This window comes from Peromyscus leucopus, chromosome 6, assembly GCF_004664715.2.
Source record: "Peromyscus leucopus breed LL Stock chromosome 6, UCI_PerLeu_2.1, whole genome shotgun sequence".
NCBI lineage: Eukaryota > Metazoa > Chordata > Mammalia > Rodentia > Cricetidae > Peromyscus > Peromyscus leucopus.
In genome coordinates this window covers 16,221,250-16,248,634 of record NC_051068.1, presented here as the reverse complement: position 1 = coordinate 16,248,634, position 27,385 = coordinate 16,221,250, and the positions used below count along the sequence as shown (strand labels likewise).

The 27,385-nt window shown below is 40.9% G+C and overlaps 1 protein-coding gene across 2 annotated transcripts; it reads right to left on the bottom strand.

Annotated features, from left to right (window-relative positions):
• Positions 1-1,972: 1,972 nt before the first annotated feature.
• LOC114684065 (zinc finger protein 345-like) lies at positions 1,973-17,668 on the bottom strand. Of its 2 annotated transcripts, XM_037206545.1 has the most exons (5): positions 17,516-17,668; positions 16,053-16,124; positions 9,169-9,295; positions 8,593-8,688; positions 1,973-7,205 (listed from the first exon to the last, which is right to left on the bottom strand). In XM_037206545.1, the coding sequence occupies exons 1-5, from the start codon at positions 17,516-17,518 to the stop codon at positions 5,029-5,031; spliced, it is 2,475 nt and encodes an 824-aa protein (XP_037062440.1). In that variant the 5' UTR covers positions 17,519-17,668; the 3' UTR covers positions 1,973-5,028. The 2 variants fall into 2 exon arrangements, with proteins under 2 accessions (XP_037062440.1, XP_028714329.1); XM_028858496.1 differs by lacking the exon at positions 16,053-16,124.
• Between the last annotated feature and the right edge of the window lie 9,717 nt (positions 17,669-27,385).

The window sequence follows — 27,385 nt, the reverse complement described above, 5'->3', positions numbered from 1 at the left end:
AAAACAAGAATAAGCCAAACCTAACATCTACAGAAAGAACTGCTAAGTTCCAATCACAAATTAACAAAATGTGAAGAGAAAATCACGAAGGATAAAGGAAAGGAAGGCTACTTGCTGGAAAAGATACAGTGGAAAAACAGCCTAAGTAACCTAAGTAAAGAGAGAAAACTGGAAACGAATACAATTAAGAAATCAAATAAAATTGTTACTATTGAAATCCAACTTTCTATGATACTTCATGATATTATGAAATATACAATTAACAAATATATTTCAACAGATTGAAAAATATAGAATGTTCTTCTGGACACACATTAATTATGAGGGTATAAGAAACTAAAGAAATCTATCATGAACAATGTGATGGAAGTAGTAATAGCTGCCCAACAAAGAAAACCAAGGACTGAAATGGCTTCACCGCTGCATTCCACCAGACATTTGAAGAACTTGGACATCAATGTTCCTCAAAATATTCTATAAAAGTAAAAATGAGAGTACTTCCAAACTCATTCCCCTGCTAAGAAAAAACTGGATAGGGAGGGAGGGGAAAAGGGATTACAAACCAATTTCCTTCATGACAACCCTAGATGCAAATATCCCTAATAAAATGCTTGCAAACTCAATACAAGAACACAGCAAAAAGATCATATGCCATCAACTTGGTTTCCCAGTAGGAATGAAACATGGTTCAGTATACACAAATCAATAGACCCTGATCGCACACAGAAATGTGGACAAAGCTCCCATGATATTTCAATAGATATTGAAAATGACACAACTCAACACTCCTGAATGATAGAAGTCCTGAGAGGCTAGTAAAAGACGGCTCTTATTTCAACACAAGACAACTGTATTGCCAACACTACACTGAATGGGAAAACTGAAAGCACCTCCTTTACAATCAGGAAGGAGCTACATGCCCACTCTAACCACTCTTGATCAAATAACTTTTGAAATCCTACCCACAATAGTAAGGGAAATGGCAGGGATATGACAAAAGGAAATTAACTGATTTGTAGACAATATACTTAAGACATCCAAAAGACCCAGAAGCTTCTTACTTCTGGTAATTTTGGCAAAGAAGCAAGATGTAAATCCAACACACAAAAATCAGTTTCTCGACACACCTGAAAACTTCATGAACTAGAAATCAGGAAAACTCCATCCATGCTATCTTCAGAAACATATCCCAACAACCAGCCCAGTCCTACCTGCAGAATTCCACACCAGTGGACAAGGTGGGCAGCGCCTGAGGACTAACACCTAAGGCTTACATCTGGCCTCCACATGCTCACATGGGTATATACACAAACACAAAACACCTACGTGTTAGAAACTTAACCAAACATGTTAAACACCTCTACAACAAAAGTGCACAAGACACTAGAGACAGGAAGACCTCCCATGCTCACTGTTGGGCTAAATACCTAGACCAAAAGTGATATGCAGTTCAATGCAATTTTAGTCAAAATTCTTATGACATTCTTTATAGAAATATTTTTAATGCTAAAACTTTTATGAAAACAAAAAATGCCCCCAAATAGCTCACACAATCTTGAGTAGGAAAGGTGATGCTGGAAATAGCGTATCCAACTTCCAACTATACTATACACTCCTTAAGGCAATAAAGTGGGGTTGGGAAGATGTGGGAGTAAGAACGTGATCAAAACATATTTATGAAATTTGCAAAAAAAAATTAAAAAGAACAGCATGGCAGTGGCACAAAAACAAACATACAGACTATCTTGTAGGCTTATGCTAAGTGACCTTGCATTTGAAGGAAGACAATCATGTGATATCATAGGACTCCAATCTAAGGAATTGTGATTCTGTGAGTTTGAGGGAACTAGAGGGGGGCACTCAGGAACTGGCATCCTAAGCAAGGTCCTTGTTTACATCCACTACACTAGCAAGAAAGCACAGCACAAGACTCCTGCAACTTATCTGTTCTCAAAACACATGTTCTTAGTTCTTTGTGAATATTACAAATCTTAAATTATTCTTGGCTTCCTTAAAATTTGCTGTAGGCACATGTCCGTAAGTTACCACTTGGCACACAAGATGTAGACAGTTACAAAATGTCTATTTAAGCGGGTGTTATGTGCTCACAGAATATTGTGAAATTATGAGCTGGAGACTTAATATTACTTGCATTAGTTGACATAAGACCTTGAATTTGGGTACTGTTTCATCATTAATGATGAAACATACAGATGTCAGAACCAACTGGTTTGTTTCCATATCACTCATTTATTTTAATGCAGAGAATTAAGAATGAAACACCTTAATTCCTAGAGTAGTTTAGAGAAAATCTTACTGAGTTTGTACTTGTTATTTTGTATTTGGAGGAGCTACTGAACCTTCAGGAATCAAAAAACAAGAGTTCTGGGAGAACATTTCTGGATACAGGTTTAATGAGAAATCAAGATGCCATCCCATCAAACAGACTTATCTTCTTTTAGGTCTGGGAAAAGTTTGAGGCTGGCATATCCACCAAATGTGCTGACCAACTGTCTCTTCTGAAGGGAGAGACTGCTGGCTGGCCTGGACTTGAGCAAGGCCTCAGAGTATCTTCTGAGCATCTGTGGAACCAGAAACAGGATGCAGACTTCTGGCTGCTGTATTGCTACAGCAGCTTCTTTTTTATTCTCCCTAACCACAACCTTACACTCTGTCCTTGTTTGTTTTTATTGTCAAATTGACACACCAAGAGTCATGTGGAAAGTGGGAGCCTCAACTGAGGGACTGAGGACTTGCCCAGATCAGAATGGCCTAATCTTGTCTGTAATGGTTTTGATTGTTGACTGATGTGGGGGGACCCAGTTTACTGTGGACAGTGCCACCCAAGGGCAGGTAGTCCTGGGATGGTTAGGGAAGCTGGCTGAGCAGGAGCCAGGGGGAGCAAGCCAGGGAGCACCTCTCTTCCACGTTCCATTCCCTGCTCCCGCCTTAGCTCCTATCCTGACTTCCCTATGATAGACTGCTACCTGGAAAAGGAAGCTAAAATAAACCATTTCCTCCCCAAGCTGCTCTTGGTTGTGGTATCTATCACAGCAACAGAAAGCAAACCACAATTACTTTCCCACTTACTAACATAAAACAGCCAATTAACATAACTCTTTAAATTTCTCTAAGATAATTCTACTAGAGTCCAAATCTTCCAATAAAGTAAAAGCAACAAATAGAGTAACAACTTTTCTAAAAAATGCCCTTGTGGAAGTGCATCAGAACATAGAATACAATAAAGAAATCGTTTCCAAATTCAAATGTGTCAATCACTCCTTCCCTTCTCTGTACTTAACACCTCATACAAAATTCAATTATTTGTCCACTTGTTTTATACTGAAGTTTTCTAGAAGTTTCCAGCCATGACAGCTTTGTGTGTTTGTTTTTGTTGTTGTCTTAGAAAGGACAGCGATGTGAAAAAATTTATTTGTTGAGTATATTTTGCCTGTAGGGGGCCACAGGTTTCCTCATTTGAGTACTGGAATGATTCCTCTATAGAACCAAACATTCTTCTGTGAAAGAATTCTGAATCATTCACTCCTCTTTCTGACATATTGTTAGCCTGAACCAAAAGTGCAATCTGGACCCCTAAATATTTGGCAGGTCCTAGGTGCAGTGAAACGGTTCTCAGTGATCTTGGACTAATTCACAAATGATGATCCCGACAGGTGAGACCCAGGTTGACTCTAGACCAACATAGAAAATGAAACAGCCCCAGTAAAAACCTTCGACGGTGTAATAGACCTGGTCCTCCATCAGCTAAGGAAAACAACACTTCCAATGTCTAGTTTTCAGTTAGCTGTTTCTCAGCTCTGGGTTAGATGCTGACCTATCTTTCCCTATTCTCAGCTCTTCTCTCTTCTGATAACGTATCTAATTAAGTATGCTGTCACTATTTCTTTGCTCTTACAGATTCTGCACTCATCACCAGGACATTAACATACAGCCTTCTATCAGCGGCAACATGCAACCAGACATGATCTGGAGAACTCTAAAGGCCTTCAGCTTAATGGAGTCTGTTTTGAAATCTCAACATAAAAATGTTTCCCTACATTTTCTGTACATTCTCATTTTTAAATATGGTCATGTTTTCAAATCACAGGGAGATTATCTGCACTGTTCTGAAACTGTAGGTGGTCTGCCTGACTTGCTAATTACAAGGTGGAAAACAGCAGGGTTCTCTGCCATAGAGACTGTTCTAGTCAAGCCTAAAAAATCCTAGACCCTAAAATCCAATCACAGAGGAGATGACTCAGATAAAGGAGCTTGCAGCCAAGCCTGATAAGCTGAGTTCCATTTCCAAAAACAAAATGATAGAGAACTGTCAATTACCCACTGACTCTCACATGCTGAGGTACACAACAGCCCCCCCAATGTAATTTAATTTTATAAAAGTGTGCATTCAGCATGCATCAGCTATATATTTGCAGTCTTTTTAGCAGTAAACTCAGAAGTCAAGATCCTCAGACCAATTCTATACTGGAAAAGTTTTTTTTCTTTCTTTCTGCTATCTGGGCCCTATGGTTGCTCAGTTTCATGACTGAAGGAAGAAAATAGACATGCAGGGTTAAAGCTGCTTCTTGCAGTTATCCTCATGGAAAATATCATCTTAATTGTGCTGTAGAAAAGGTGGTAAACACAACTGGAGGGGACAGCCAAGCTCTATGCAATTTAGAGATGGGACTGTAAGTCATAGGGAGACTCCGAATGGTACCTGGCAAAAAACTACTCTTGTGTGAAGCCTGGTGTACAGTTTTATGTATGCATTGGACAATGTATATGTTTTATGTATACATTCTGGAAAGTGTTTGGGAAATACATTTGAGAATGCAATTATTAACAAAGAACCAGTTGACAACACGACAAAAAAGAAAACTACTACTCAATTAAACCAGAATGTGATTCTGGGAATCCAGTAAGGTATTGCAACAGAAAGAAGCATCTTTTATATAATCAAACGTATTACATGTTTTAATGTAGATCCATCTGTGTTGGCTAACTGGCTTTAACAGAACAATGAACTCACATATACTGGAGGAATTTGGGGTCTTGGAAGCAGCTGCCTAAGGAAGGGCACTGGTGGTCGGCGAGGCGGGAAGAGCAGCTGAACGTGTTGTCACAGCCTTTGCATTTGTACAGCTTCTCGCCGGTGTGGATCCGCTGGTGGCGGTTAAAGCTTGACCTCTGAGTAAAAGCCTTGCCACAGTCTTTACAACAAAAGGGCTTGTCCCCAGTGTGAACTCTCTGGTGTTGAGTGAGGCTTGATCTCTGGTTAAATGCTCTGCCACAATCCTGACAATGGTAAGGTTTCTCTCCTGTGTGGATTCTCTGGTGCTGAATTAGAAGTAAATTGCGGCTGAAGGCTTTGTCACAGTCTTGACACTTGTAGGGCTTTTCTCCAGTGTGGATTCTCTGGTGTCGAGTAAAGCTTGATCTCTGAGTAAAAGCCTTGCCACAGTGCTTACAATGATAGGGCTTATCTCCAGTGTGGACTCTCTGGTGTTGAGTAAGGCTTGATCTCTGTTTAAAAGCTTTGCCACAATCTTTACAGTGGTAAGCCTTCTCTCCAGTGTGAATTTTCTGGTGTTGAGTAAGGAAAAAAACACGATTAAAGGCTTTGCCACATTCGTTACATTTATTGGGTTTCTCTCCAGAGTGACCTCTCTGGTGTAAGCTGAGGCTTGATCTTTGATTAAAAGCTTTGCCACACTCTTTACAAGAATAGGGTTTCTCTCCGGTATGAATTCTCTGGTGCTGGGTAAGGCTTGATTTTTTATTAAAAGCTTTCCCACAGTCTTTACAATGGAAGGGCTTTTCACCAGTGTGGATCCTCTGGTGCTGAGTCAGGAGTGAATTACGGTTGAAGGCTTTACCACATTCTTTGCATTTGTATGGCTTCTCTCCAGTATGAACTCTCTGGTGCAGGCTAAGGCTTGATCTCTGATGAAAAGCTTTGCCACAGTCTTTACAATGGTAGGGCCTCTCTCCAGTATGAATCCTCTGGTGCTGAGTAACAGTGGATCTTTGATTAAAAGCTTTGCCACAAAATTTACAGCAGTAGGGCTTCTTTCCAGCATGAATGCTCTGGTGTTGAGTAAGGAGGGATTTATGGTAAAAGGCTTTGCCACATTCTTTACATTTGTAATGTTTGACTCCGGAATGAATTCTATGATGTTGTCTAAGGCTTGAACAATAGGTAAAGGCTTTGCCACATTCCTTACATTTGTAGGGTTTTTCTCCAGTATTACTTCTAGTAAGGCTGGAACTTTTACTGAAAGCTGTGTTACAATCCATCCCCTTAGAAATGTGATCTTGAATATGGATATATTGGTGGATAATAAGTTCTGAGTATTGATGAAACACTGTGTCACATTTGAAACATTTGTACAAGTTCTTTGGGAAAGGAGCAGGCTGATGATTAGCAGGATTTGACTCCTGGGTTAAGTTGCTATCATTTTCATTACATTGATAGACTGTCTCTCCAATGTAGGTGCCCTGGTGATTGCTTAAGGCAGACTCCTCAGTAAAGGCCTTCCTATTTTCTTTACATATATACTGGATTTCTAAAATATCTGTATTTGAATTTTGACTAGGTGATACTGGATGTGTAAAGAACCTGCCATATTTATGGAAATTCTGTGTGTTGGCACATGAAAGACCTATTTGTTCATTATATACTAATGAATTTTTCATAATGGAGTTCTCAAACTGATGACATTTAGAAATTTTTTCTTCATTTTTAAGTTCCTCATCTACAAAAATGTTTGAGTGAAAGTTTAACCCAAAGCTACATTTGAAACTGTTCAAGTCATTAACTGAAGAATGGACTAGACCCCTTTGTGTATTTCCCAAATTATCTTTGAATGAAGAGGCACATTTCACAAACTGACTCTGATGTTTACTGACAGAAGCACATGGCTCTTCACAAATAACGGGCATAGCCTGAGGGCTCTCTTGAGCCATTTCATGTTCCCGCTCTCTACTGGGAGGAAAGCTTCTCCTAGTCTCAGCTGTAACAATCTGGTTGTGTCCATTATAAAAGGTCTTCTGAACTTCATGGCCCTCAATACTTTCCCTTTCTTCTCTGAAGTACAAATTGTCAAGGCCACAATTCCTATGACTTCCATTGATCAGTTCCTGAAATGAGTATTTTAGGTTCTCCTCTGGTGAAAAGTCTTGGTTATAATGAGGAAACAGAGCTGAAAGAAATCAAGACAAAAAAATGATTTCACTCACTAGACTCTGATGAATACAACTTACAAATCTAGCATCTAAAATCATGCTGAATTTAGCACAACAGCAAGCAGCAGAACAGAAAATCTATGGCCTTCATTGCTTCACTAATACTGAACACAATAACTCTAGAAGAAAATAAGCACTCCATTTTTGTTTATAAATACTGAATTTTACTTTTGTAAAGTGAAAATTTTATAGAGATGTGTTGCACAACAATTTGGATATATTTAACAGTATAAAACAGGGTAATAAAATCTTTCAGACAATTAATTTTATATGGGTTTGATCATGGTTAAAATCTAGGTAAGAAAGAAATGAAAGTGAAATTTTTCAAAAGCTACCTAAAAATCAAACTGTTTCTCTTAGAGATGGAATCAGATTTATCAAGACACAGATGATAAAATAAGGTAACTGTCAAGAATATTCACTGAGACAGGATGAAATGACCAATGAACACAATCCAGTTAGAAAACATCCCAGTCATAAATAAAACAGGGGTACTATTTATCCACAAAAATAAAAATATATGCAATTTTACTGGTAATAGACACACGTAACTGAATCTTATTTTAATTTCACCATACAATGTACTGTAATATATAGCATTTGTAATAGACATTCAATAATAAAATGCAGATAAAACTAGTAATATTAATGGATATAAGGAACCTACTATAAAAACTAAAAATACAGGGGGAAAAAAAAGAAAAAGAAAGAAGGAAAAAAGAACTATTGTCCCATAAAATCCTGAACAAACAAAACGGGTGGTAATTAAAAATGTCTTTACAGAAAACTAGTTCTCAGTTTTGTCTCTATATACCTGTTAGTCATTAGCAGTCGGTGTTTGGTTAAAAAAAAAAAAAAAAAAAAAAAAAAAAAAAAAAAATTCACAGAAAACCTATTAAAATGTTTATAAAAAGCTGAGACAATTAAAAAACAAATACATAAATGATGTTAATAGAAAACTTCTTTCGAAGTTTTAACTTCATTAAAACATTATAGTATATTGACCAATAGGTCCTGAGAAGTGTTCACAGATTATCTGAGGCCCCCAAACGTCAGGAAAGAACTGTCACATTATATGGCACCCCACAGGTGAAGGGGAAGATTTCAGCTACCACTGTGAATGTGCAGGAAATCACTGCAGGAGGATGAGGACCAGGCTTAGAGGATTTAGAAGGATGGTAAGCACAGTAGAAGTGCCCTTCAGTGACAATGAGAGGACAACCAGAACTGTACTTTGAAAAAACAATGCCAATGGAACCGAGCTTCCTAACGCATCTTTTAGGCCTGGCTCCCTCCAACCCTGGAGCGCTCATCTTTGTGCTCAGTTTCATCATTCCTACTGACCTGGGAACAAGAGCACTGTCTTCTGCCTCTTTACATTCCAGGGCTCTTTCCTTTGCTCCAGACAGGTAACCAGGTATGGCTTAGACACAGCAAGACCTAGTTATTGGAAAACATAACAAGACACTTACTTTCCTCGTAACTACTAACATATCTGGCCTAGAATTATGTTCAGTATGAAAGAAGATACATAATAGATACATAACAATATTCTAGAACACTACTTTTCCAAATGTTATTTCCTACAGATATATAGTAATATATTTACAATTTACAGATTCTACTTTTGTCTACTACCAAATCACAAATAAAGGGGGAATAATTGGACTTTAAGTGTAAATTATAATATTTTATGTTACTTGGCTGCTATAATTAACACTAATTTTAACTTGGGATATATATTACCTGAAGAAAGAGGTAGAGGATAAAGACAAGAAAATAGGAATATTTATTATCTATTTCAATACTACTTCCCCCCATTTTTCCCCTGAAAACAGAGGCTCCCATGATATATTCAGCAATGTAAGGAAACTGAATGTTAATGATGAATTAGTAATTCTGTAGAGAAGTTATCCTTACCCAAGAAGACCAGGTTCCTATAGTTCTCTAACATCACATCCTTATACAAAGTCTGCTGTTCAGAGTTCAGGCATTCCCATTCCTCTCCAGAAAAATCAATGGCCACATCCTTGAAGGTCAACGGTTCCTGAAATAAAAATGAGTAGCACAATGATCATGTGGCCACTGACTCAGTTCTTAATTTGGCCTAGGATGAAATGAGTTAGGGAGAACTACTTTTCATACAGGTGAGTTATCTGAACTATTCACTAAGACATTTTAACTTAGTGGTATTTCTAATGTATTACCTAACTCTCAAGTGAAGACAACATAAAATCCATAGAAGCAGAGCAGATAATGTATTTTTATGAAAAACTAAATGTAAAGGCATCAACATAAGTATTTACATTTTAAAGTTCTACTTAATGTAAGATAATGTATGTCTATTTTTCAGGTGAAAAGGACATACTGAGAAAGGTACTTATGACTCTTTGAAACATTGCTACCTTTTTGGGGGTGGGTCAGGGGTGGGGTAGGGCTCAGACCTGGGGCTTTACACGAGCTCGGAAACAGCTCTGTAGCTAAGTTACATCCCCAGCCCTAAACTCAGAGATCCTAATTCAGTAGTTCTAAACTGGAGTGGGTCTGACAATGCAGAAGCTCACTAGTAACACCAGTATCAGTGGTCCAAAAAACAAACAAAAACAAAACTAACCAACAGCAGTAAGGTAGATACCAAGAGGATTCCTTAATGGATTTGAATTGAAAGCGTTTTAAGGAATTTACTTTTTACTGTAACAGCAGCATGGCAACTATCCTTTCTTATCATTTAAAATACACTAAGTATCACTGAATTTTTCATACACTAATGCATAAACCCCCAACTAATCTATTGAGACCAGGAATGTGTTTCCTCGTTTATGACATTTTGTCAAACATCCATAAATGTTTTACATACATAATGTAACTCCACCCTCACCAATCCTAGTTCAGTAATATATACAGGTGCATTTGTCTAAGATCTTTATTCTGGGCCTGGGATCATGGAGCAGAACACAACTGTGGCAATGGACACACGAGAGACTATCAGTCACACAGGCAGAAATGAAGGTCACCAAGACCAGCTTGAACCCTTGTAACAGGCAGATGTATAGCATAATTAAAATGTAAACAAGGAGTAACTTGAAGATGTTTCAAAGGTAAGATGAGTAACAATAATGTGTGGTTTCTAGTTGCTTTTTAAATTTAGCCCATGATAAGAACTGTATTTTAGGTTGGGCAGTGGTGGCACATGCCTTTAATCCCAGCACTCAGAATCAGAGGCAAGTAGATGTCAGTGAGTTTGAGGCCAACCTGGTCTACAGAGCAAGTTCCAGGACAGTCAAGGCTACACAGAGAAACCCTGCCTTGCAAAACCAAGAAAGAAAAGAAAACAAGTGTTTTAATAAAACATGCCAAGTATACACCTATACACCCTTGAAAAACTGAAATAAAAATTAAAACAAAATTTCCTTTACAAAGTATGATACTTATGTTGTGATATTTTAATCATATTCTATAAGTAAATTAATCAGAATTGATTTTGCCTGCAATTTAAAAACTAATGAAGACCAGCAAGATTGCCCAAGCAGGTAGAGGTGCCTGCTTCCGATCCTGCCGATCTGAGTTCAGTATCAAAGACACAAATGGTAGAAAGAGGTGCCTGCTTCTGATCCTGCCAATCTGGGTTCAATACCAAAGACACGTATGGTAGAAAGAGAGGACTGACTCCTACAAGATCTCCTCTGACCATCACATACGTGTTGTGGTACATACATGCTCCACATACATGCACACAAGTAATTACGTGTAATACAGATTTAGAAAAGCAATGTCATGGGTAGGCACTGCCTCTTCCACTTCTGCTTGCTCCAGTACTTAAGACTACACTCACTGCACCAGCCACTCTGCTCTCAAGCATTTGGAATGGGCAAAGTGACAATTTCCTCTGAGACACTTTCCCATTTAAATAGCACATGCTTAAATTTCCACACAGATCCCTGGAGTCCTATGGCGGGGTTTAATCCTGCTGGCCTAGGAATTGTTTCTACTCTTTACCAAACTTGTTTTTAATGTTTAAAAGCGGCATTCTGAAGCCAAGAGTCCCATTACATTCTCATGCTTCTTTTTTTCCTGTTACTATTATATTAATATGGTTGTTGAAGACATCTCTTCTCAGTATTCATTTGGTGTTTTTGCTCCACCTTTTGTGTAATATTTACTCATGAAAAGGTGACCATTACAATTGAGGAAAGAGTCTCAATGGTGTAAATTTAGCCCAATATCTGTGATCAAGTCCACAGCCTTTTTTAAAGTCAGTAATTATTAATGTTCTGCAGCAAACTTCAGTGTTGGAATATCCTTATTTAAAACTTAAAATAAATGCACAATTTACAAAGTTGTAAAGATAGAGTAAAATGTACAAAGACTGTCAGGTCCAAAGCTTCCCTTCCCCCAAAATGGCAGTGCTGGTGACATTGTCCTAAACAGGACCTTGGCCCAGGAAAAAGAAGGATTATTACTGGGTAAACAAGCCTAAAGGTTTCTGTCCACTAGACAAGCAGAGCTCTTAAGGTTTTTGTTTTGTTTTGTTGTCTTTTTTACCAGGAGTCTACCACAAAAGTGTCCCGGTCTGTCAGGAAGCCTCCCTATACCCTTTTGGGTGTGTACCGTCATGTGGATGAAGGACACCCCTGCACTGGTCCTGGGCATCTCTCTGACAATTCTCGAGGTCCACCTGGGAATGCCCCAAATGGGAATTCTCGTCCCCTGGACATTTACTCTAAATCTCTCCTATCCACTTACTCTGCTCCTGGCTGCCTCCCCGTCTGCTGTCTCTCTGATGCCTCTTGGAGCTTGCTCTCTAACCTTGGCTAACCACTGATATCTCCTCTCTTCCCTCTCCCCCAGGAGCTGCCTGTTCGTCTCTGTCCCACCCACCGGATCTTTCTGTTTCTGTTTCTCTCAGCTCCTGGAGCCTACTCTACAGAAGTCTAGCAGGTACACCCTGCAGCTTCTGAGGCCCTCCTGGGCCTCTCCCTCTCCTGGAGTTCCTCTTTACAACACTTTTCCCTAGGCCCCTCCCACCTCATTGTCACTCTGCTTCTGCAAGATCTCTTCTTTCCTACTCTATCTCTCAGCTCCCATCTCTGACCATGACTCTTCCCATTCAACATTAGAATGCTCACCTGCCTCCTCAATTCTCTTTCCTCCTTAGACTCAGAGATTCCATTAAAGTCTTGCTGTCTTACTGAAACAGTCTGGCCTCCATACAGACGAGATAATCAGTCTCAGTGGCCAGAAAATGGCCAAATTCTCAGATTGTGACAACTTACGCCACCACACAAGCAAATGACCCAAGAATCCCCTTTTCTCTAATCCTTCTCTACTCTTCTCAGAAGATCCCGCACTCTAAGCCTTGCCTGTTCTTTTCAGAAGATCCCACACTCTAAGCCTTCTCTGCCCTTTTCAGAGGATCCCACACTGTAAGCCTTCTCTGCTCTTTGAAGGATCCCTCTAAGCCTTCTCTGCTCTAAGCTGCTCTCGTCCCGCCCTCTGATCTTGGATTCAGTCTTAAAGATTCAAACATCATTGGGGTATAGATAATATTAAAAATGGGTTTTATACTTTTCTACTAAAAAGCTGTCTCTGGGGTTGAGCTATGGCCTCTCTCCAGAGCCAAGCATGCTTATTTAAAAGCCTCCTCCAAAGTCTCTGTGTCCTGGGTCAGGCTGGCCATTGATTGTGACAGGGAGAAGGAAGGCAAAACAGAACAGCCCAGGGCGAGATGCTGTGTGCTTTAAAACAGCTAAAGAGTGAGCTATTCCCAATAAGGATTACTGCTGCTTATCTCATACTCTTTTTCTTGATTTTATTTAACTTTCTGAATACTCCCTTCTCTTACTCTTACTGAAGTACAAATGTTATTTCAAGATTTATAAGACCATGTGTAAACTTTCAGTATCTCAGGATTTTTAAGGTTGCTGGGTGTGGTTTCTAAAAGATCTGTAATAAAGTTAGCTTAAAATTTGTAACAGAAAGGGTTAATAGGAAAAAATCTTAATTTGCTACAACATTCTTATATCAACTTGGATTCATCTCTTGTTTAGCAAAATAGACGTTTATAAAAAGGGGGAAGAAAAAGTGGGTGCCTGATGGCTCACTTTGGAATAAATAGCCACCATGTGGCTGGCAGCCAATGGGACTTCATCACCATCTTGGTTAAAGGGACCATGTGGTATAAGCCAACTAAGGCAGCACCCACAAAACTCCTCAGTCCCACTGAGCCCTCCGCTTCTCATTGTATCTCCTACTTTAGATTAAGGAGGCAACACCAGGCCTCCAAGATATTTTGGATTAGGATGGACTTTTCTATGATGATTTTTGTCCTGAGAGTAAAAAATAACAGATAAGAACAAAGTTTCTGGAATAGGACTTAAAAACATGTTTGATGATTAAGGTTTATGAATTCCTAAGGTTACAAGGTCTACTCTGGTTGTTGTAGAATATTAATTTAAGATGTGTTACATTTGTTTATGCTATAGAACATTTGTTTAATGATGCAAAGCTCTTTTGCATTCTTTTATGTTGCATTTGTTTAACTCTGTGAAGCTGTGATTCTTTACCTGTCTAAAACACCTGATTGGTCTAATAAGGAACTGAACAGCCAACAGCAAGGCAGGAAAAAGGATAGGCAGGGCTGGCAGGCAGAGAGAATAAATAGACGGAGAAAGCTGGGAGGAGAAGAAAGAACAAGAGAACATGGAGTAAGAGTGAAAGTAACATATACAGATAAAAGCCCAGAGGCAAAAAGTAGATGAGATAATTTAAAGTTAAGAAAAGCTGGCAAGAAACAAGCCAGGCTAAACGCTGGGCATTTATAATTAAGAATAAGTCTCTGTGTATGATTTATTTGAAAGAGCTGGGTGGTGGGGCCCCCAAAAGACCAAAGAGCAAAAGTAGAAAAAATAACCAAGAACACAGGTTAACAGAAAGTAACTTAGAGATGAAGTCTAACTACTTATGTCTTTGCTAACTGTGTTCAACGCCAAACTTCTAAAAACTTTCTTCAGATAAGGAACATGTTTGATGAAAAGGGATTATGGATTCCAAAGGTCCATTCAGGCTAGCAAAACCTAACTTGAAGATGTATGTCTAGCCTTTCTGTCTTTGCTAACTTTTTAAAGCTTTAGCTATTTGGATAAAGTGACTCATACAAGAAAAGTGTGATATTCTATAAAGGTGCACTAAGAAAGGATCAGTAAAGGTTCCCAGTCTCTCTGTGGACTGTATTTTTGGTTTAAAGTTTTATTTTGATGCTAAAGAATCTTCAATTAAATCTCCAATTCCAATTTTTAAGGCTCAAACTTAACAGGAAGGAAACTATAAAATTCTCATCTTATAAAAGCCAAGAACTTGTAAACTGTTAAAGATAATTAAGACATGAAAGTTATGGTCAGTTACCTTATAACTTTAGTTATGCTAAGTACAAATGTAATTCATTTATAGGAACAACCTTTAGCCTTCTGAACATGTTGTCAAGGTTAAGCCTATTTTATAAGTAAAGTTTGTATAAAATCAGGTATACTTAACAAATTCCATGACAGCCCTCAAATCCCTCAGAGAGATCTGGTGAAAAATGGCTTTTGAGGTATTTAATGAAAAAGCTTCCTGTGAGAGACAGAAATGCCAGCTCCTGGCTACAGCCCTAACATCTCCTCCAAAGAAGACTGGGGAAGGGGAGGCAGGGGAGGTGGACTTCACTTGGGAATGTGGTTCAAATACAGCTGCAACGGTCACTGGGTGAAGAACTGCCCTGCAGCTCACCAGCAGCCAGGCCCCTGCCCAAACCGTGGGAATCTGGAAAATCTACTGCCTTTGCTGGCCTTACCAAGGTAGGTGAGTTCCCCAGCACCTCCTCTTCAGGAAAGTTTCTTGGATCTTTCTAGGCCTGGTGGCCAAAAACTGATGCTGCCCCGGGACCTCTACCCCCAACAAAGACATCGAGATTACCATGGAGGAGCCCAGGCAGCCCATCCAGATAGCAGGTAAGTCTTCATCACTTTTGTTGTTGTTGTTGTTGTTTTGGTTTGGTTTGGTTTTGGGTTTTGGTTTTTTCGAGACAGGGTTTCTCTGTGTAGTTTTGGTGCCTGTCCTAGAACTTGCTCTGTAGACCAGGCTGGCTTGGAACTCACAGAAATCTGCCCAGCTCTGCCTCCCAAGTGCTGGGATTAAAGGCATGTGACACCACCACCCAGCCAAGTCTTCATCATTCTTAATCGATACAGAGGCCATTTGGTCTATACTTCCTACTCAAATACATTCTTCTCAGATCTCCGTGATGGCATTGGCAGTGGACCCTAGCTTTATCACAAGGTTTAGCTGACCTCAACCAGACCCTCCCACTAGGCTACAGTGCCAGATCAGTCCATTCATAGCTAGAAAGTCTGTTTCACCTTACAAATATTTTGGCTTTACAATAACTTGGGGTACAAAATTCATACGTGTTACTTGCTGATGGTACAAATTTTTAAAACTTTAAAAGGTTTAAATTATCTGAGTCTCGTAAATAAAAAAGGCTTTGAAGCGGAGACCCAATTAACTACCAGCCTGAACTGGTTCCACATGTAAAACTCAAGTCTTGCTACCTGGTCTCCCGCTGAGAAAAGCAGACTTACAGACAGGTTTGCCTTGCTGACAGGCTGAGAAAGGTAAACTCACAAAACAGACTTCCATGTCTAAAAAATAAAATGCATTTTATTATTCCTTTATTTAAAGAACTTGCTTTTTAATGCATTCTTTCAGTAATCAACACCTCAGTGGGTAAAGGCACTTGTCACAACCTAAATTTGGTCCCTTGAACTCACATTATGGAAGGACAGAATCAAGTCCTGCAAGTTGTCCTCTGACCTCACAGGAACACCTCGGCTGGCATGCACCTGCCCCACTCAGAAGATAAATAAATGAAAAAGTAATAATAAAAGAACGATGCAGCAAGAAAAACTAGTGATTTTAAACAAGGATACAAACATGCCCGTGAGCCCTACCACCTTCCATCCCCACAAGTAATGCAGAAGGACCAGAAAGTAAAGACCCCTTTATTTCCAGAACTGGTTTACAGCACACACTTCCCATGATTACTTGGCAGCCTAGATTCATTCTAACAAACTTGCACCAAGGATTTAATTAAGCAAACAGAAGACCTTCCATATTATCAAAAAGCTGAAATAGCTGAAGTGCCTTTCTGATGGGTGTATACTAAGGCATCTAGCGGCTCCCAGTATCAGCTCCCAGTAGGTTCTATCCTCACACCCCAGGCTGCTAAGGTGATTGAGCCCAGACACTGATACGCACTGGATGCTCACAGACACCAGAGACATGGCAGCTGGTGTTAGGCATCTCTGAAACTGGGGCAAAGAAAGATGAGGATTGACCCATCACTATGTAAAACCTCCAAGGGGGAGGAAGCTCAACCCCAAAGCATTCTGATTGGGTTCCTATGTCTAAGGCAGACAAAAGGAGAGGCATTAAGATTTTAAAAATAAATCATCCATTGATTTTATGTGAAATATCCAGAGAAAATCCTTTAAAAAGTGTCACCCAGTATGTGGAGAGGAAAAAATCAAAATCAACCAAACAAAACTTATGTCTACTTGAAATGCAGCGTGGGAAATAGATGTTAATATTGTTTTGTTTTGTTTTAAGTTAGTGTTTGGGAATGCAGTCGGGAGATAGGAATCTCCCACCAACCATGGGAAAGCGAGGCTAGAGGAAGAGCAGATGTCTGGCTATGAGGTTCTGCTTCGCCTGTATCTGGAAGGCTCAGGAGGGGCCGGGCACCTCACAGAACACAGCTCCTTCCACTGCGGGAAACGCACACCGGAGCTGGGACACCCTGACCCGCTGATGATCCGGTCATCGCCACACAATCCGAGCTGCTGGACCGGAGCGCTGAGGACTCCAGTCGGGGAGCAAGCCGCTTTCTAGCGAGCGATCGGACAGGACGGCAGGGTCGGACCCTTGGCCTTTGCCCACTGCCCGACGTCTCGGGGGCGCGGCAGGACACGGGGTCTCCAACACACGGCCCACCCACCGGGGATCAACCCGGCCTCCTCCGGAGCCAGCCACGGGAAGGCGGGGCGCCACAGGCTCCCTCCAGTCGCCGGCTCCCCTCGGCTCCACGCAGCCTCCGGCCTCGCCGCGCCACGCACACACTCAGCAGCTGGCTTCGGCCGTACCCTCCGTCCTCCCTCAGCGATCGCCGGCCGCAGCCGGTTCCCACGGGCTCCACGCAGCCTCCCTCCAGTCTCGTGGCGCCATGCACACTCACCATGGTGGCCCGGCGTCCGCGGTGTCCGCGTCCTCCCGTGGATGGCCCGGTACCCGACAGACGCGGGGCAAACGGATGCAGCGGGGCCGAGCCAGCGTCCACACCGGAAGAGACCCAGCCTGCGGAGGATTCCAAGATCCTGGACTTCAGAAACAAAACGTGAAAGCCCGCCCCCTCCAACCTTTCTAAACGTCTGATTGGAAGGTCTCACTATCGGGCTGCTGATTGGATGACTTTCAGATTCCGCCCCATCAGGCCCCAGCACTGCCCTGCGAAGCTGGAATGACAAGTTCTTGGTACAGTTGTACTAAAGTTGACCCTAAAGGGGACATTGCATTTAATCTCATATTTAAAGTCATACCGATTTATGAATCATATGTATGTATATTATTCTCAATAGAAAAGAACTTTATGGCAATTTTTGTTCCTAAGCTCTCTTCCCGAATTCTATATTTTAAAATGGGAAGCAGTCCCCTGAATCAGCAATATCCAATATAAAAAGGGGGAGTAACAGCCAAGTGTAATATTAAACTTTCTAGTATTAATATTAAAATAAAAACAGGCGATATTGATTGTAATAAAACCCAGTATATCCAAAATATTATCATTGTGTGGAATAGTTATTGTTACTGATATATATGTATATTTACATAGACACATATATTGTTACTGATTATATAATATATATTTTATATATAGTATATTATATATATACTGTGTGTATACACACACACACATACACATTTCCATTACTGTACTAAATCATCAAAATTCATGGAGTCTTCAGCAGATTTGAGTTCAGGTCTGTCACATTCCTCGTCTAAGGGCTATGACTTTCTTGACCTCAATAAGATAAGGGGCCTGAGAATCTCTCCCATTTATGTCATAGGTGAAGAAATACAATTCCCTGTCAATATTTCTCTTAGGTCCCAGTGAATGGGAGTAGTAACAGTGTTCTAAAAGAGAGCAGGGAGCTCCAGCCAGGAGGGGTCCAAAGGTGGGCACAGGAGGGAAACCCTTGTCTCCTGATCTTTCCACAGACTTGCCCTCTGTAGTTTAAATAGATTAAAAGCAAAGTTCCTTTTTTTTTTCCAGTTTGGCCTTGTATCTATTTGTCAGACTGTGGATGTCTGTTTTCTCCTGTATAAATTTAAGGACCCAACCATATGCACAAATGTCTGCAAAATGTCCTGTACAATTCAACATCATCTAGCAAGAGATCTAACTTTAATTAGTGGGAAGGGAAATTAATGCATACATAGCAGCTGCCATTTGCCAGGTAACTTAAAATTAGAATATCATTAAGTTGTGGCATCATGCCTGTAAGGGCACATTACTTTTCTATCCCTGGATAACACACCACTTCTACGCTTACTAGTTGGTGATTGGGTTGCTTCGCAATAGAGGTTCAGCTGGGCTACTTCTGGTGCATCTGGTAAGTGGATGTTTGTCAAGATGGCATGGCCTCAGAAGGGTGAGCTGGTATCAACCAAGGCATCTTTACCAAACCCCTTTAGGATATCTCATCTTTGCAGCAGGCTACTGTGAACTTGTTCTCATAGAAATGGAGGTATCTTGAAAGAGAAAGGAAAAACGTTCAAGACCTTTTCAGCCCAGGTATCAGACTAATGCACTTTAAGAGACACAAAGTTATGTGAGTTGTGGCCAAATGAGGTCAACTCAGTTGCAAAGTATAGAAAAAGATAACCACCTGTGATGGGAGCAACAGAAAAAGCATGTTGCCTAGGTCATTGGATGCAGGGAAGAACAAAGACATGCTGACATTTTTGCATCCGGTATCATTATGTCTTGTCTTATTAATAAGGTTCAACTGTTCCAAGTCAAGGAATTTACCAAAACAAGACTGGAATTCCACAAGTCTCCCTGGCTTTCAAAGTCCAACCACTGACTCTAGAACTTGTGGTTCACCCCACCTATATGGTCCTTTTAGGACCTGAATAGTGACCTTACTCAAAAGAGCAGGCTTTGTGTCCATGAACTATTCTTCATTATTGGGAATGATCTTTTTTGACAGAATACTTCTATAGCTTCTGCCAAGGACCTAAAATAATTTGGGGAGATGTTTGAGGGGAAATGTTTTCCTCAAAAAAAAAAAAAAAAAAAAAGAGTGTGGGGGAAAAACTGGAGAAATCAAGCACCAACCATACATTTTTATGTCCCATCACAAGAGAAATTTGAAGACATGTATAATGTAAGCCAGAGGCATGAAAATTCTTTTCACCTTTTTTTGGTATTTGTAGGATATTTTTGTTTGTGATTCAGGCAGGATGAAATTACTACACCTGAAACAACATATTACTATGAAAATAAGTGACTTAAAGACATATGGAGTGTCTGCTGAAATAGATAAGTTCAAATTATTTATCTCATCTTGGTTTAATTTTAGTCAGTCATATGCATCTAGAAATATATCTTTTTCTTTTACATTTTACAGTTCAGTGGAATATATGTTTTTAACATATGCCCTAAGGATTTCCTGAATTTCACTGGAGGTCAACTTAAATGGGTAGCCTAGTCACAGCACAGCCATATCTGAAGATTGCAATCCTGCTTTCATGGCATACATGCTCCGCTGGGTATCTCACAGCATACTGGCTTCTCTGTAGGTGTCCAAGTTACCTCCACTTCCAGTAAGTTGTGGTTTGATATCAGGACCTAAATTTCACGCATTTCACATTGAAATAGATTCTATCAAGATTCCTCCCAAAGGCTGAGAAGATAACTTTGTATGGTTTGCTGTCTGCCTTAACTAGAACTTGGTACTATATGTACACTTTTAAATTTGAATAATTACTGTCAGACCAAGTTTATTTTTAATTTGATAGATATATGTTAAATTTTCTGCTTTCGTTATATGCTTTTTTACATATTTTAGATGCTCTTTTATATTCTGTACCTTAAGCATGCATACATATTCATGCAGACACATAAATGCATACTCTAAAATCTTAGATTGTTTCTACAGTCCCACAATACCATTTCCATCATGCTTTTTGACCTTTTGCTTTCCTTTGAAAAAATGTTTTATATTAATAATGACAAGCTTCATTCATTCCTGAAATCACATCCTTAAAGGACTTAAACTTTAAAATAAATAAGTCTATACAAAATTCCATGTCAGTCAGTATTCTTTTCACTATGATTTTGACTGTATCCTTATCCAAAATCAAAACTGAGATAAAATTGACAGTTTGGCATCTTTTGCAGTGATTGCAGCAGTCCTAGCCAGCCTTGCCCTAGCCTTTTTCCACCTGCAAATTACTGAGAATTTTTGTTTACTATAGAAATGTTCTTGTTTACTGTAGGAACGTTCTTTGTTCTTTGTTTACTGTAGGAACGTTCTTGATCAACAAAATTATCCCCCAGTTTTGCAAGAGCAGTAAGCACTCTCCCTTGCTGAACCATCTCTTCAGCCCATTACATCTTTTTATCTACATGGTTTCATTCTCAAAACTTTTGATCAACTTCTGTTCATTCTGTTTCTTCATTTTATTCCTTAATCATTCAATCTTTGTATTATGAGTTTAGCAGGGGAGATATTTTGTCAAATGCTTCTTTGCATAGAATGAAATGATTACAAGAACTTGGCCTTTATTCTCTTAATGTTGTGTGGGATATTTATCGATTTGCATATGTTGACCCATTGCTACATCCCAGAAACAAATACTACTTGATCATCATGTATGATCTTAAAAAAAAAAAAAACCTCACTACATTTTATTTATTTTTATTTATTTGTGTGCATGTGTGACATGGCACACACGTGGAGGTCAGTGGACAATTTGCGGGTGTCAGTTCTCTACTCTCAGTGTGGGACCCAGGAATTGAACTCGAGTTGTCAGGATTGGTGGCAGGTGCCTTTACCTGCCAAGCCATCACAATAGCCCACAGTTGATGATCCATTTCATGTTCTGTTGAACAAACTTTACCATGTTTTTTTTAGGATTTTTTTTTATGTAGGTTCATTAGAAATATTGGCCTCTGCTGACTCCCCATGGGAGACCTTGCCATGGAGGAGGTGGGAATGGGGGGGGTTGTGGGGGGGAAGGCTGGGAGTGGGAGGAGGGAGGACAGGGGAATCTGTAGTTGATATGTAAAGTGAATAGAAAAGCTCTTTAAAAAAAGAAAGAAATATTGGTCTCTAACTTTTTCTTGCATTGTCTTTATTTTGCCTTGAAATGAGGTATTGCTGGTTTTTATAAAATAAGTATTTCTTTTAGCCGGGCGTTGGTGGCGCACGCCTTTAATCCCAGCACTCGGGAGCAGAGCCAGGCGGATCTCTGTGAGTTCGAGCAGCCTGGCTACAAGTAGCTCAAAAGCGCAAAGCTACGCAGAGAACCTGTCTCGAAAAACCAAAAAAAAAAAAAAAAAAAAAAAAAAAAAATTTCTTTTTATAAATGTATTTATTTATACATACATAGTGTTTGGGTGTTTTGTCTGTATGTTTGAACTCCACATGCATGCCTGGTGTCCTCAGAAGTCAGAAGAGGGCATTGTTAGGTCCCAGAAACCAGGGACAAATGGCTGAGGTGCCTACTAACATATCAAAGGAGACACTGGTCAGTTCTCCCATCATCACTGAACCTGTGGCTCCTCTCAGCACTTCTCACCCCTCCCCTTCCCCTAATCCTCTCCCTCCCACGGATAGGGCCCCCACTGCCTCCCCACCCCACCCCCCGGCCTGATCCCTGTATAACTCAGCCACTTTGGCCACTCCAGTCTCATGGCCCTGGCTGCCTCTCTTGGTCGGTGGCTTCTCTCTTGCTCTCCTTCCCTCTCTCTTCTCATGGACAATCTTCCTCTCTATTTTTAAGAGTTTAATGATTGGAGTTAAGTCTTTAAGTATTTGGTAAAGAAATTACAAGTGAAAACCTTATATTTTAGGCTTTTCTTTGGTGGGAGATTTATCACTATTATTATTCAGTCTTATTTCTGGTCTGTCTTTTTCTACACCCGAGTTATGTGGCAGGGCAAAGTTTCCTCCATCTTGTCTCAGCTGGAGCCATCTTTGGTTTAACATGAAAGTGGCCCCCAACCCCCATATTCAACCCTGCCATGAAAAGTCCCATGGGAAAGTATGCAACCCTGTTCTAGTCACTCAGGGTCAAAATGCCCCAGCTAACTGCATATTGTTTTTGGCTTCTGTTAAACTGCCTCCTTGCTCTATTTCCCCCTGCAACTGGCGATCAGGATGTAGTTTTTCTGTGATTTTTGCTTTTAAAAGCTCCCTGTAAGATACATTCCAGGCTGCTCTGTGAGAAGTGTTTCTCTTCAGGAAATCACCATGGATTAATACAGATTCTCATTTCAGATTTTGGTTGTGCTGAGTGGTCATTGGGTCTCTACCCTACAACATTTGCAGGTCCCACTGACATCCTTTCAAGGTCCTCTCCCGTTGACCAACACCAAGGTCTCCACATGGGCCATAGCCTTTGGGGGGTGGACTTCCTCCCAGGGGTGCCCAACCTGAGATGTCCCAGAGCTGGCTCCAGGAGAGAAGGTGTCAACACTTGCAGTAATCCAGGCCTCTCCAACACCCCTATCTAAATTTCCCTCAGTGAGAGCTGCCTGGCTGTCATCTCTGGAGGTGGGCCATGGGGATGCCCTGTGATGTACCCGTTCAAACAATTGGACCCCGTAGCTATGGGATGGCCCACCTGTCTAAGAGCTGTGGTATCTGCCACTATTCAGACAAACTAACTCCAGGCCAGGATCCTTTTGATCTGCCCACTTCTGCCTTCTAAGTGCTGGGATTAAAGGCATGCGCCACCACTGCCTGGCCTGGGTTAGGATCTTATATTCACAGCATCCCATGTAGTTGAGGCTCTCTTCTGAGGAACACCAGACTTCACTGGCTGTCTAATGCCCATGTGACCAAGTACCAGGTGTTTTGTAGAGTCTATAGATGAAGATGAAAAGACTTACTACCTTAATAATGATTGTACCACAGAACAAGACATATATTTATTTATACTTTTCGTTTCTTTCAGCCAGGCCTCAAGGAGCTGTGAATATGTATTTGTGTATGTTAAGACATATACTTTATTACTTCAATTTTGCAGGACCCCAACTTTCACTTATTGATCATCTACTTTGCTTCATGTTTCCTCCATCTGCCTTGGTTTGTTTTCTACTGCTGTAATTTCACTCCTGAGACCAAGTATCAAGAAAATAAACTTTATTGTTCTGGATGCTTGAAATGGCTGCATCTTCTGTGGGTCTTTTTACTAGTGTGGACTGAGGTAGTGCTTCACACAGTGAGACCCAGTATGATGGACAGCTCCTTTTATAATGTTCTTAGATAATTCATCAATCCAATGGTTTGTGAATGCCCAAAATTATGTTGACATTTGCATGTTGCATGTTGCATTTCAGATGTTCTCCACAATGACAGGAAAGTGCCACCAACACTGTCCAGATAGATGATTTCCTGTGCCTACAAGCCCTTGGTCTACCCCACCCTGCTGGGCCTACAGGAAGGACGGGGACTTACTTCTCAAGACCAGGTTTTGGGAGACGCCCTCGAAACTTCTGAGCTACTGGGATGCAGCTGAGGAAAAGCGTCCAATCTGCCACCTGTGTGAATAGATGTCGTGTGTGTGTGTGTGTGTGTGTGTGTGTGTGTGTGTGTCTCCGTCCGTTCCTGGAAGCCAGGAGAGATGTCAGGTTCCCTGGAACTGGGGTTACAGTTACAGGTGGTTGTGACCTGCCTGATGTGGGTGCTAAGAATCACAGCTCACAAAACTCAGGTCCTTGGGAAGAGTAGGATGTGCTCTTATCTTCTGAGCTCTCTCCAGCCTCACTTTTTTAAAAAACTTTATTTAATGTTGAAAATTTTTAAAGTAGGTATTTAGAATTTAATGCTATTATTTCAACCACAGCTTGAATTCATTACAAGTTCATTCCATGTCTTTCTTAGAACTCCATCCATAAACTTGCATTTGTATGGTATATGGAACATATGCATGGTGTTTCACGTGTTACAGTGTGCATGTGGAGGCTAGAGGCAGCCAATGGGTGTCCTTCCCTATCACTCTCAGCCTTACCCCCATAAGGATAGGTTCTCTCATTAAACTTGGAGCTCACCATTTTGAGAGTAGGCTGGCCGGCCAACAAGCCCTAGCAATCTTTGCTCTGCTCCCCAGAAAGGCATCCAAGGCCATGCTTAGCTTTTACATGGGTACCTTTATTCATTGTTTTAGAGTTACTTGTGTGTGTGTGTGTGTGTGTGTGTGTGTGTGTGTGTGTAAGTGATCAGAGACATAGGTATTTTTATTCATACTTTTGAACTTGTCTTCATGCTTATACAGCGAGTGCTCTTACCCAATGAGCCATTTCTCTAGCCCAGTTTTTTTTCTTTTGTTGAGAAAGTCAGTGAAGTCAGCAGTGTTTGTAACGACACACAACACCATGTACTGTACATGCAATTACATCCTTTCCCAGTAATACTAAGCTTTGGCATTATATCATAAAATGGATTGAGGATAGTTCTTCCTCCTTTTCTATGTCTTGACTATTAAAAACAAAATACTAATTTTTGAAGGACCCAAATGGTAACATTATGGCGTGATCTCCAGCTATCATCTCCCAGGAATAATCCGGGGAAGCCACGTCAGGGAAGCAACAAAGACGGTGACGGCTCAGAGGGTGAAGTGAGCTTCACGGGGCGGGGCCAAAAGCCCCAACTGGAGACCAGACGGAGTGAAGGAGATAACCGACTGCAGGCAGGAAAGGACGAAGTTAGGGCATCCTTGTGTGCAGCATGATTCTAGAGGAGACTATAAAGACTCCTCCACACACCCTGGAAGAACTGATGCACACTTCCACCAAAGTGACAGGATAGGAAATTAACACACAAAATTCAGAAGCCTTTCTACACAACAATGACAAAAACACTGAGGAAGCAACCAGGGAAAGAATCCTACTCATGACAGACAGACAGACAGGAAGGAAGGAAGAAAGACAGGAAGGAAGACAGGAAGAAAGAAAGACAGGAAGAAAGAAAGACAGGAAGAAAGAAAGACAGGAAGTTAGGAAGTTAGGAAGTTAGGAAGGAAGGAAGGAAGGAAGGAAGGAAGGAAGGAAGGAAGGAAGGAAGGAAGGAAGGAAAGAAGGAAGGAAGGAAGGAAGACAGAAAGACAGAATCCCTCTCCAACCAGCACCATACTATTCTACTAGTTAGCCAAATTAAGCTGTTCCTAAGAGCAGCTTGGTGTTTTATTGCGTGAAGAGACACCATGACCACAACTCATATAAGAAAAAACATTTCCTTGAGGCTGGCTTACAGTTCAGATGTTCAGTCCATCATCATTATGGCAGGAAGCATAGGGGCACACAGGCAGACATGGTGCTGGAGAAGGAGCCAAGAGATCTACATCCAGATCAGTAGGCAAGAAGAGACACTAGGCCTAGCTTGACATTTGAAACCTCAAAGCCCACCCCCGGTGACACACTTCCTCCAACAAGGCCATACCTCCTAAATGTGCCACTCCCTGGTTCCCACTCTCACCTGCATGTCACAGGACCACACAGACACTCCTAGAGCCAGAGGGACCCGCACCTTTCAGTTCAGAGCAGCTGTGCCAGCAAGTCATTTCGTAAGGATTCTTGTTATTTCTTCTTTTCTGCTTTTTTCTTTGTTTTTTACTTTTATTTTTTGAGACAGGGTTTCTCACTGTAGACCAGGCTGGCCTCAAACAGAGATCTACCTGCCTGTACCTCCCAAAGGATTAAAGGTGTGTGCCGCCACACTCGGGGACCATAAGTTATGTGTCTGTATGTGTGGCTGTGCACATGGGTGCAGATGCCTGTGAAGATCAGAGGGACTGGACTCCTTGGAGCTCCGGGCAGTAGTTAGCTGCCTGGCTGAGTGCTGGAACTGAACTTGGGTTCTCTGCAAGTGCAGTGTGTGCTCTTAACCACTGAGCTCTCCTCCTAGTTACTTTACCCACTTCAATTTTTTTTTCAAGGTGGATTTAATATTTAATCCTTATTCTTTACCTTTTATTTTTAAGTATGTGCATATGTGCACAAAAATGCAGGCGTCCAAGGAGGCTAGAGAATGTTTTCTGGATCTGGAGTTATAGACGGTTGTGGTCCACCTAACATGGGTGCTGCAAATTGAATTCTGGTCCTCTCCAAGAGCAACCTACACCCTTAACCACTGAGCCATCTTCCCAGCCCCTTAACCTTGCTGGATCCACTCTACTTCCCTCCCACTCCTAAACTGAAATCTGAGCACACACCACCATAGTACCCTTGGTCGGTTATTCTCCAACAATGACTGAAGTCACAAGGGCCACTGCTATGGATAGCATGGCAGCTGCACAGTGGTTGATTTTACAGTTAATGCTCCACTCAGGGAACAGTACGGGACTTATACCAGGCACTATGCACCCCAGGCCTGAGGTATTATTTTCTAAACTACACACTGCTACCACACTGAAGTCTCATTTGCACACTGCAAATACTAAGAAAAATGTAAATCAACAAAGCAGCATGTAGAAATCCCATACAGTAACATAAGAAACATGAAAACCAAGACAGCAGAATTCCTCCAAAATCACTAGCCTGGCAACAGTGGCATCTAGTGAGGAGTCAAATGGAAGCCTGACAAAAACCTTTAAGTATGGTCAAGATACGAAGAGCTGACTGAGATAAGGAAGGTGATGGGTGACACGACAGAGAGTGAGTAACAAAGAGATAGAAATACTAAAGAATTAACATGTAGTGCTGGAAATAAAAGTAAGTCAAATAAAAACTTCTATGGGAAGTCTCAGCAACAGAGTTATAGGCGGAGAAGGAAAAGAATTTGATTCTAAAGGCACAGAAAACATTTCCAAGAGAATC